The 11,872-nt window shown below is 47.5% G+C and overlaps 1 protein-coding gene across 1 annotated transcript in view; it reads left to right on the top strand.

The window, feature by feature from the left end:
* Positions 1-8,127: 8,127 nt before the first annotated feature.
* PLCL1 (phospholipase C like 1 (inactive)) overlaps positions 8,128-11,872 on the top strand; it is a 341,707-nt gene continuing 337,962 nt past the window's right edge. Inside the window, exon 1 of the mRNA XM_088461094.1 lies at positions 8,128-8,450. Within this exon, the coding sequence (XP_088317220.1) occupies positions 8,316-8,450 (135 nt within the window). The 5' untranslated portion in view covers positions 8,128-8,315. The remainder of the gene's footprint in view (positions 8,451-11,872) is intronic.

The following is an 11,872-nucleotide window of genomic DNA, read 5'->3' as shown; positions in this document are numbered from 1 at the left end:
TTACACATTATGCTACACATAGTAATGCCCTTTACACAGTATGCTGCACACGATAATGCCCTTTACACAGTATGCCGCAGACCGTAATGCCCCTTACACAGTATGCTGCACACTGTAATGCCCTTTACACAGTATGATGTACACCATAATGCCCCTTACACAGTATGCTGCACACCATAATGTCCCTTACACAGTATACTGTACACCATAATGCCCCTTACACACTATACCATACACCGTAATGTCCCTTATACAGTATGCTGCATACGGTTAATGTACCTTACACAGTATGCTGCACACCATAATGCCCTTTGCACATTATGGTGCACACAGTAATGCCCCTTACACATTATGGTTCACACAGTAATGCCCCTTACACAGTATGCCGTACACGGTAATGGCCCTTACACAGCATGCCGTACGATGTAATGCCCCTACACAGTATGCTGTACACCATAATACCCCTTACACAGTATGATGTACGCTGTAATGCCCCCTACAGAGTACGCTGTACATCGGAAATCCCCTTACACAGTATACCGCACACTGTAATGCCCTTTATACAGTATGCCGCAGACCGTAATGCTCCTTACACACTATGTCGTACAGCGTAATGCCCCTTATACAGTATGCTGCACACTGTTAATGCTCCTTACACAGTATGCTGCACACCGTAATGCCATTTGCACATTATGGTGCACACAGTAATGCCCCTTACAAATTATGGTTCACACGGTAATGCCCCTACACAGTATACCGTACACCGTAATGGCCCTTACACAGTATGCCATACGCTGTAATGCCCCTACACAGCATGCTGTACACCATAATACCCCTTACACAGTATGATGTACACTGTAATGCCCCCTACACAGTATGCTGTACATCGGAAATCCCCTTACACAGTATGCCGCACACCATAATGCCCTTTACACAGTATGCCGCCGACCGTAATGCCCCTTACAAGTATGCTGCACACTGTAATGCACTTTACACAGTATGCTACACATAGTAATGCTTCTTACACAGTATGCTGCACACCATAATGCCCCTTTACAGTATGCTGCACACCGTATTGCTCCTTACACATTATGCTACACATAGTAATGCCCTTTACACAGTATGCTACACACCATAATGCCCTTTACACAGTATGCCGCAGCCCATAATGCTCTTTACACAATATGCTGCACACTGTAATGCCCTTTACACAGTATGCTGCACACCATAATGCTCCTTACACAGTATGCTGCACACCATAATGCCCCTTATACAGTATACTGTACACCATAATGCCCTTTACTCATTATGCTACACATAGTAATGCTTCTTACACAGTATGCTGCACGCCATAATGCCCCTTACACAATATGCTGCACACCGTAATGCCCCTTACACAGTATACTGTACACTGTAATGCCCCTTACACATTATGCTACACATAGTAATGCCCCTTACACAGTATGCTGCACACCATAATGCCCTTTACACAGTATGCTGCACACCGTAATGCCATTTACACAGTATGCTGCACACCATAATGCCCCTTACACAGTATGCTGCACACCATAATGTCCCTTACACAGTATACTGGACAGCATAATGCCCCTTACACACTATGCCATACACCATAATGCCCCTTATACAGTATGCTGCATACTGTTAATGCTCCTTACACAGTATGCTGCACACCATAATGCCCTTTGCACATTATGGTGCACACAGAAATGCCCCTTACACATTATGGTTCACACAGTAATGCCCCTTACACAGTATGCCGTACACTGTAATGGCCCTTACACAGTATGCCGTACGCTGTAATACTCCTACACAGTATGCTGTACACCATAATACCCCTTACACAGTATAATGTACACTGTAATGCCCCCTACACAGTACGCTGTACATCGGAAATCCCCTTACACAGTATACCGCACACTGTAATGCCCTGTACACAATATGCTGCAGACTGTAATGCCCCTTACACAGTATGCTGCATACTGTAATGCCTGTTGCACATATCTGCACACCGTAATGCCCCTTACACAGTATGCTGCACACCATAATGCCCTTACACAGTATACTGTACACCGTAATGCTCCTTACACACTATGTCGTACAGCGTAATGCCCCTTATACAGTATGCTGCACATTGTTAATGCTCCTTACAAAGTATGCTGCACACCGTAATGCCCTTTGCACATTATGGTGCACACAGTAATGCCACTTACAAATTATGGTTCACACGGTAATGCCCCTTACACAGTATGCCGTACACCGTAATGGCCCTTACACAGTATGCCATACGCTGTAATGCCCCTACACAGTATGCCATACGCTGTAATGCCCCTACACAGTATGCTGTACACCATAATACCCCTTACACAGTATGATGTACACTGTAATGCCCCCTACACAGTATGCCGTACATCAGAAATCCCCTTACACAGTATGCCGCACACGTAATGCCCTTACACAGTATGCCGCAGACCGTAATGCCCCTTACACAGTATGTTGCACACTGTAATGCCCTTTACACAGTATGCTGCACATAGTAATGCTTCTTACACAGTATGCTGCACACCATAATGCCCCTTTCACAGTATGCTGCACACCGTATTGCTCCTTACACATTATGCTACACATAGTAATGCCCTTTACACAGTATGCTGCACACCATAATGCCCTTTACACAGTATGCCGCAGCCCATAATGCCCTTTACACAATATGCTGCACACCATAATGCCCCTTACACAGTATGCTGCACACCATAATGCCCCTTACACAGTATGCTGCACACCATAATGCCCCTTACACAGTATACTGTACACCATAATGCCCCTTACACACTATGCTATACACCATAATGTCCTTTATACAGTATGCTGCACACTGTTAATGCTCCTTACACAGTATGCTGCACACGGTAATGCCCTTTGCACAGTATGGTGCACACCATAATGCCCCTTACACAGTATACTGTACACCGTAATGCCCCTAAGACACTATGCCATACACCATAATGCCCCTTATACAGTATGCTGCACACTGTTAATGCTCCTTACACAGTATGCTGCACACCGTAATGCCCTTTGCACATTATGGTGCACACAGTAATGCCCCTTACACATTATGGTGCACACGGTAATGCCCCTTACACAGTAGGCCACACACTGTAATGACCCTAAAACTGTAGGTTGCACACCATAATGCCCCATACACAGAGGGTTGCACACCGCAATGCCCATTACACAGTAGGCTGCACACTGTAATGCCCCTTATACAGTATGCCACACAAAGAAATGCCTCTTACATACTGTAGTATGCCACACAACATAATGTCCATCTCTGAATCAGGCCCTAAGTCCACAAGATGAAGTCCATGTCATCTGAGAAAATTATTGCTGTTTTCAAAATAAACACATTTGTAATGATAATGGAAATCAGGGCCTGATTCAGATCCGCTTGCGCATGTGCGAGACCCATAGCGACGGGCAAACTGTTGCTCCGGGTCTTGTACCAAAGGGGGCGTGCTGTCGATGTTGAGTGACAGCACGCCCACTTTGGTGGGCGGGCCGTAGGCGTGGCTGCCCAGACGGAGGTGTTCCCATGGTAACGCCTACCGTCTGGGGCCGGCCCCACTGACATCACAAGTGATGTCAGTGGGAGTGCTTTCGGCTGTGTTAGAGCTGAAAGCACTCTTGGGCTTGCGGCAACAAGACCCTACCACAAGGGTCTCGTCGCAAGCCCGATGGTCGAGATGGTCTTGACCATCGCAACCATCTTCCTGGCCGCTCGCTATAGCTGTGGGTGGTCACCCACAGCTATGCGAGCGGCCAGGAGGCCGCTCAAAAAAACCAGAGGGCCGGCCCTGATTCAGAGCGAGCACTCTGTCAAAGCATCCGGCTCTGAATCAGGCCCTCAGTTCATTTCAGAAGATGCCCAGAGATGCTTGATAAGCAATGGCATAAAGCACTTACTTCACTTCCATATTATGCCACCCAGCCAAGGGCATAACTGGAACTTTGTGGCCCCAGCACCAATGCTTCTAGACAAACACCTCTCCTCACATGGGTTATTTAATGTCCCATAGTACAGCCCTAGTTCGTTTTATGCCATAGTAACGCCTGTTCCTATTATGCCACTAGACAATGCCCCAGTTCACGTTATGTTACAGTGCCCCTGCTTATCGCCACATTCCCTGCAAATACAGAGAACACCCCAGTAATTGTCATGCAATACACAATGCATACCATTTCTCGCCATATAGTACACATGACACAACAGTGACCACCATACAGTACACAAAGCATCCCAGTGACTGCCATAATGTACACAGAGCATACCAGTAACTGCCATACAGTGTACAGGGTATCCCAGTGACCACCATACAGTACACAGAGCTTCCCAGTGACCACCATACCACACACAAAACTTACCAGTGACCACCATACCACACATAAAACATACCAGTGACCACCAAAAGCTACAGTGCATTGCTATCTCATACATACAGTGCTGGGGGGAGAAGAAAGACTGTTTTTGTATTGGCCTCTTAATTATATTATTAATTAACCCTATTAAAAGCATTAACCCCTTCATCCCATAATCATGCTAATCTAATTAATGTATCTGACCCCTTATTCTAAAGATACTGTATATATATTAAACGTATACATATATATATATATATATATATTTACAGTACAACAACAAAAAATAGTGCAAAGGAGTTCAATAGATATTACAACTGTAAATAAGCCATGTGAAATGCATTGAACCAATTTATTTAGTAAAATAATTAAGAAATAGTTGGATGTTAAAAGATGAATGCACATATTGAACATGTTATTCCAAAAAGATAAAACATGTATATACCGTAGTTTTCTTATAAGATAGTACAAATGTGAGCTGTGTATAAATAGAGTAACTGGTAATGAAAAGTTTTTTTGGGGGAAATGAAGTGTAAACTACCGTCTCTACATATAAAGTCCAAAACGATGTCCACATATAAGATCTGAAATAGTGGAGATGCTGCAGTCCCTTCAGGGGTCTGGTGTGTCTCTCAGCAAATAATGCATGTAGGTAGTGAGGACTTCTGTGAGGTCAGATATTGTAGGTCACAGCAATAGTGGAGGTTCTGCTCAGTACATAAAATAAAACCAACTAACGCGTTTCTCTGTGTCACACAGCTTTGTCAGAGGCCTTTTTCTAAACCAGGGGTTGCCAACCACGGTCCTCAAGGCACACTAACAGTCCAGGCATTAAGGATAGCCATACTTGAGCACGTGTCTTAATTAGTACCTCAGTTATTTTAATTTAACCATGTGTGCTAATGCATGGATATCACTAAAGCCTGTACTGTTAGTGTGCCTTGAGGACCGAGGTTGGGAAACACTGTTCTAAACATTAACTTTCCTCAACTATTCCTTCCTCCACCCAGCCCCATTCACTCACCTGTGCTGATTATCTGCCATTATGTGTGCTGTACTGCTCTTACATTAAAGTAAGCGTGTCCCACCGCAACAAAGTGTGGTGTAAAGGAGCTAACAGAGGAGGTAGTCTGAGTGTTTACCTCACCCACGCCCACCCTTATGGGCATCAGCGACAGGAGAGGGAGAAATGCGCTGTCCCCAGGGTAGGTGAGCTTCGTGCAGTGGAGACAGGCCTCGGAGGCAGTCCAGAACCCATAGCAACAGTACTCCCTGCACCCACTGTAGTTATGCCCCTACAACTAGACATTAGTGGATAGATGAACTATGTGTTCAGTCATTCAAGAAGGATATTAAGGGTCTCATTTACTAACGAGTTTTATCACCAAAACGAGTGATAAATTTCACTGTGTATGATAAATGGTGCTCCAGCCAATCAGCTCCCAGCTATCAACTTTTAGAAAAATGACAGCTGGGAGCTGATTGGCTGGAGCACCATTTATCATACACAGTGAAATGTATCACTTGTTTTGGTGATAACACTCGTTAGTAAATGGGGGCCTAAGGGTCATGGGCAAAAAGCAATTACAACACAATGCTGAACGCCAGCCTTTATGTTCCTGAGCAGGAACCTAGGTTCTGCATCGCAATGATGCAACTTGGCATTGTTCCTAATTCAACTGTCCCTTAAATGTTGGGAGCATGAAACAGCACACACCTCCCAACGTCGTTTATTGAAGAGTAGGGACCTCCCACGCGCGGAAGGTGGGATGGGTACGGGATGCCGGCACTCGGCATACCGCAGTTCAAAATCCTGATGCTGGCTCCCCGACAGGGTTAGGGTACTGAGGGGTCTAGTTACTAAGCAGTGTTAGGAGACAGAGTGAAAAGTGATAAGGTGCCAGCCAATCAGCTCCCAACTGTCATTTTTCAAACACAGCCTGTGAGATGACAGTTGGGAGCTGATTGGCTGGCACCTTATCACTTTCTCATCACTTTTCACTTTGTCTCCTAACACTGCTTAATAACTAGACCCTTGAAACCTATCGGTTGGTATTCTAACCCTCCCCTCTCCCTCCCTGATGCCTACACCTAACCTCCCCCCTAGTGCCTAAACCTTACCTCTCCCACTCCACATCCTAAACATAACCATCCCCCTTAGTGCCTAACACTCCCCCTAATCCCGCTACTTACCTTCGGGATGCCGGGATTCTGACAGGTGTCAGTTGGCATTCTGTCGCCGGTATTTTAAGCACCAGCATCCCCTTTGTCGGGATAGTGAACGTATCCTATGGAAGGAACGCACGTCGGTAAAGGGGGAATGGCATTGCGATGATGGGGCATGGTCTTGTTGCCCGCCCCTATTTTTATCACTCTGGGGGCGAGCCCTGAACTCCCTGAGAGAGTAATTTTCCCTAAGCCCCCCACCGTGGGACAGTGTGCAGGACTGGCTCTTGGGGCATTTGACCAGTGCGGTCAAACAAGGGCACCACCCCATAGAGGGTGCACCCCTCCCAACCATCCCGAATTCAGCGACACAGTCAAATTTTTCTGGACACTGTCCCGCTGTTCCACCCACTAGACGCTTTGGCCCGCGGGTGGGACAGCGGGTCGGGAGGTTTGGGACCCCCACCGCTGCAGCTCTGTTTTACTTAGCAGAGCGCGGCGGTGCCAGAGAAGCTGCATGGATGCCGCACGCATGCGCACGGCGACCATTCAGTGCAGGGAGACGGCTGGGGGCAGTCCAGCTGCTGACGGAGTGGTGGGCTTGCCAACATCCTGATGTGAACAAGTAACGTCATTGAGGGGTGTGGCCTATAGCAAGTAGGCCATGCCCCTTTTTCAGGCGCAAGTGTCCCATTCCTGCATGGGGCATGGCTCCTCCTGGAGGTGGCCCTGACAGTGAGACCTGCAGGTGAAACAGTGGGACAGTCCCTGAAAAGCAGGACTGTCCTACCAAAAGTGGGACAGTTAGGTGGTATGGTAGTGGGTTAGCATTACTGCTTCAGTGCATGAGTTCCATTATGCTCCATTCCTGACCAAAGCACAATAGGTGTGGTGTTTGTATGTTTTCTGTGTTTCCGTGGTTTTCTTCTGGGTCATCCGGTTCCTCCCCTCACAACAAAAACATGCTGGAAGGTTAATTGGCCTCTGACTATATATATTAACCCTGGTGTATATGTGTGTGTCCATGTGGTAAGGAATATAGATTGTCAGCTCCATGGGGGCCGGGACTGATGTGAATGACTGAGTACTCTCTGTAAAGCGCTGCAGAATATATGTGCGCTCTATAAATAACTGGTAATAAATAATAGATATTTAATTCATAACTACATAGAAGAGCTGTGACTTTTATTTTTTTGCCACAAACAAGTTTATTTCTATTGTATTCACTTTTGTTATGGTATTTTATTACATGTATTCCTGCTTATCCCTGCCTGCCTGTGTTATACTCTGTGTAAGTGCTCATAGCTTAGCCGGGAGGGTGAGGGCATCGCCCGCTGGGCATCACCCCCTCCCATGCCCCCAGGAGCCCCCTCATCTCCTCTCCCTCCCCCCCATTGCACATGGAGCTGTCACAGGATGGGATCCGCCCATCACAGTCGGTCGCCCAATCAGCAGATCGCTAGCGCCAGCCCGATCCCGCCCTGCGTGCGAGCGGCAAATAGCGGCGGGCGGCGGTGTGACGGGGGCGGGGCGGCCCCTGTGCCCGGCTCCCACACAGCGGAGTCTCCGTCTCCCTCTCTCGCTCAGTGTGTGACATGATGCAGCCGCCCCGGAGCCCGCTCCCCGCCTGAGCTGCTGCACCGGAGCCACCTCCCGGTCACCGTCCCCTGCCGCCTCACACTCCCGGGGATGGAAGGTGCGGGCCAGTGAGTGCCATGGCAGAGGGGCCGGACAGGGGCTGCGAGCTGTGCCCGGAGCATGGCCGGGGCAGGGAACGTAGGAGCGGGGTGACCGAGGTCAGCCTGGTGGAGGCAGCCAAGTCTGCGCCTCGGAGGAGCAGCATCATCAAGGTCAGTACCAGCTGAGCACTGGCGGCACATCAGTGGCACAGCACTGGGCGTATTACTGTCACCTCACTGGGCATATCACTGTCACAGCACTGGGCATATTACTGGCACATCACTTTCACAGCACTGGGCACATCACTGTCACAACACTGGGCATATTACTGGCACATTACTGTCACAGCACTGGGCATATTACTGGCACATCACTGTCACAGCACTGTACATATTACTGGCACATCACTGTCACAGCACTGGGCATATTACTGGCACATCACTGGGCACATCACTGTCACAACACTGGGCATATTACTGGCACATCACTGTCACAGCACTGGGCATATTACTGTCACAGCACTGGGCACATCACTGTCACAACACTGGGCATATTACTGGCACAGCACTGGGCATATTACTGGCACATTACTGTCACAGCACTGGGCATATTACTGGCACATCACTGTCACAGCAGTGGACGTATTACTGTCACAGCACTGGGCATATTACTGGCACATCACTGTCACAGCACTGCAATTATTACTGGCATATTACTGTCACAGCATTGGGCATATCACTGTCACAACAATGGGCATATTACTGGCACATCACTGTCACATCACTGGGGATATTACTGGCACATCACTGTCACAGCACTGGGCATATTACTGGCACATCACTGTCACAGCACTGGACGTATTACTGGCACAGCACTGGGCATATCACTGTCACAGCACTGGGCATATCACTGTCACAGCACTGGGCATATCACTGTCACAGCACTGGGCATATTACTGGCACATTACTGTCACAGCACTGGGCATATTACTGGCACATCACTGTCCCAGCACTGGGCATATCACTGTCACAGCACTGTCACCTCACTGGGCATTTTACTGGCACAGCTCTGTCACAGCACTAGGTATATTACTTGCATATCACTGCCACAGCACTGGGTATATTACTGACACAGCTCTGTCACAGCACTGGGTATATTACTGGCATAGCGCTTGCACATCACTGTCACATGACTTGGCACAGCACCGGGCTATCACTGGCACAGCACTGAGCATATTGTCTGGTATAGCAATGGCACATAACTGGGCATGCATGGTACAGCACTAGCATATGACTGGGCATGCATAGTACAACAATGGGATGCAAAGGTTCTCTGCAAAGTGCCCCTGTGATAGCACCACATGTTTATATTCCTGTATATGACCTTATATTTCTGTATATTACCATAGATAGCTATATATTACATTAGTGTTCAATAACGCATCATGAGCTGTTAATACTGTACCCGCCACAGTCAGATTGGCACATATGGGTCAATTCATTTCCGGCGATGGCACTGATTTAGTGCAGGTCTATTCCGCATTTGCTGTAGCCCTGTGATCGCATAGTTTAATACCCGCCCCTATGGGACTGCAAATGAAGATATGTGATTTTTGAGGCAAATTGGGGGTGATTTGATGTGGCGTTACGGCTGTTCTAATGTTGTTGCATCATGGGCATTTCCCACATAGCATCACATCGTAGGCAAATCGCCTATGGTTGTATTCACCCCATAGTGTTAATAGACTAATCGGGCGTGCAGCTGCATAGAGTGTTAGCTCTATAGTACAGAGCAGCAAACACTGTTTATTTGCACGCTAAGAACAGTATTATGTGCACTTCACACAATGGAGTTTATTCAGATAGGGGCAATGGTGGCGATGTGCCGTTGTGACAGCGCTGGAACGCCTACCTGGTACCCTGCATTGTCCCTGTTTTACCCAAATATAGTGCATATTATTTAACAGCTCAATGGGGGTGCGTATTAAAATGCGCAAATTGAGGCAACCGCAAGTACGGGTTTTGTGCGCACTGCACATCGCTCGGAACAAGTGATTTTTACATCGCTTCTAATTGTATTGCCCTAAATATGACTCTAATCCAGAGTAGACCCATCCTATATAATAGGCATGCTGGCATGTGTAGTTCCACTGCAGCTGGAGTGACTGTCTGTATATCCGCACATCACCGATGTACAAATCCTGCCTTCCCAATGTTTGCCCACAAGGAAGCTGAGTATATATGATAGACTACTAATAACAGAGCATATGACACTATCTCACGGTGTCTTCTTCCCTCGCGCTATCTGTGATCGCAATGTGCCTGTCACTCCATACAGTCATCGCAGAGTCGGCACAACGCTGACTACGCTATGCAAAGAATTCAGCAATTTATATAAGACGGGGACTTTCACAGAGATGTGTAATCACCGCACGCCTGAGATTTAATATAACACATTAGTGAGAAATATTCCATATTAGTGTATAGTAACCTAACAAACAACTGATGATTCAGTGGCGTTGGACCGACCGATCTACTGTAGGTTGCATGTCCTTAAAAGCAAAAGGCTCAATCAAATTAATAGAATGAGGAAACTCGACAAAACAGATCACGTTACACGTTACTCAAGGAAATCTTGTTTCTATGGAGCAGCCTCATAAACCACTGCTACCTGTTGTCAGGACGGCTATATTAAGGTATTCTCTATGTGGCATCATCAGCTGCAAGTGCTGTGTTACAGGATGTGCAGATTTGTGCTTAACACGGCAATATTTGTATGTTTATTTAATACAGATAAATAATATTTACTTTCATGCAATACCGTGAAATGTTATATACAATATCACTGCACTGAAGTAAGGCGTCATCAGTTTATCTGTATGTACAGTATAATGAAAGACTTTTCTTTTTGGAACTGAGCAGCTTAGAGGTTTTAAAATGAACCTTCTGCAAACTGAATAGACTTGTGTGTGGATCTGTGATTTTTGTGACTAATTAATTATAAAAAGCAGCATTGCTTATACAGGTATACAGTTTTTACAGCAGCAGGTTAGTAGTGCACTTTTGCTGGTGCTATATAATACTGCTTTTATACCGAAGTTCCGGGTCTGACCCGGAGGTTGGAACAGGGTTCCAATCCGGATCAGACCCGGAATTTCCCCCGGCGCCGACCCAGGATATTCCTGAGTTGGCGCCGTTCACACCGTCTGCAGAGACCCGGCTTTTCCGGCGTTGAAGTGGACGCTTGGAGATGACGTCATCTCCAAGGGCCACTGAAGCCGGCCAATCGTCAGGCACGCGGCACGATCAGGGCCGGCGCTATGCTTTGCTGCGCCCAGCGCCGTCCTGTGTTGCCACCCCTTCCCTCCTCCGCTCCCTCCCCCTGAAGCGACATATTCGCTATAGCGCCGGAAGGGAGAGTGGGCGTTTCCAGCGCCCGCCGGATACCATGGCGCTCCCTGCGACGCCCCGACTTGCCCGGGCCTAGAGCCGCTACTGGGCACCATCCAGGTCACCGTGACCCAGATCGCGCCGTTTATACTGCAGGGTTTCGCGGGTTATTCCCGTGTTAAACCCTACGAGTTACGTGGGTT

This window comes from Taudactylus pleione, unplaced genomic scaffold (assembly GCF_031769625.1).
Source record: "Taudactylus pleione unplaced genomic scaffold, aTauple2 ptg001017l, whole genome shotgun sequence".
Classification (NCBI taxonomy): domain Eukaryota; kingdom Metazoa; phylum Chordata; class Amphibia; order Anura; family Myobatrachidae; genus Taudactylus; species Taudactylus pleione.
This window is presented reverse-complemented; position numbering and strand designations above follow the sequence as displayed.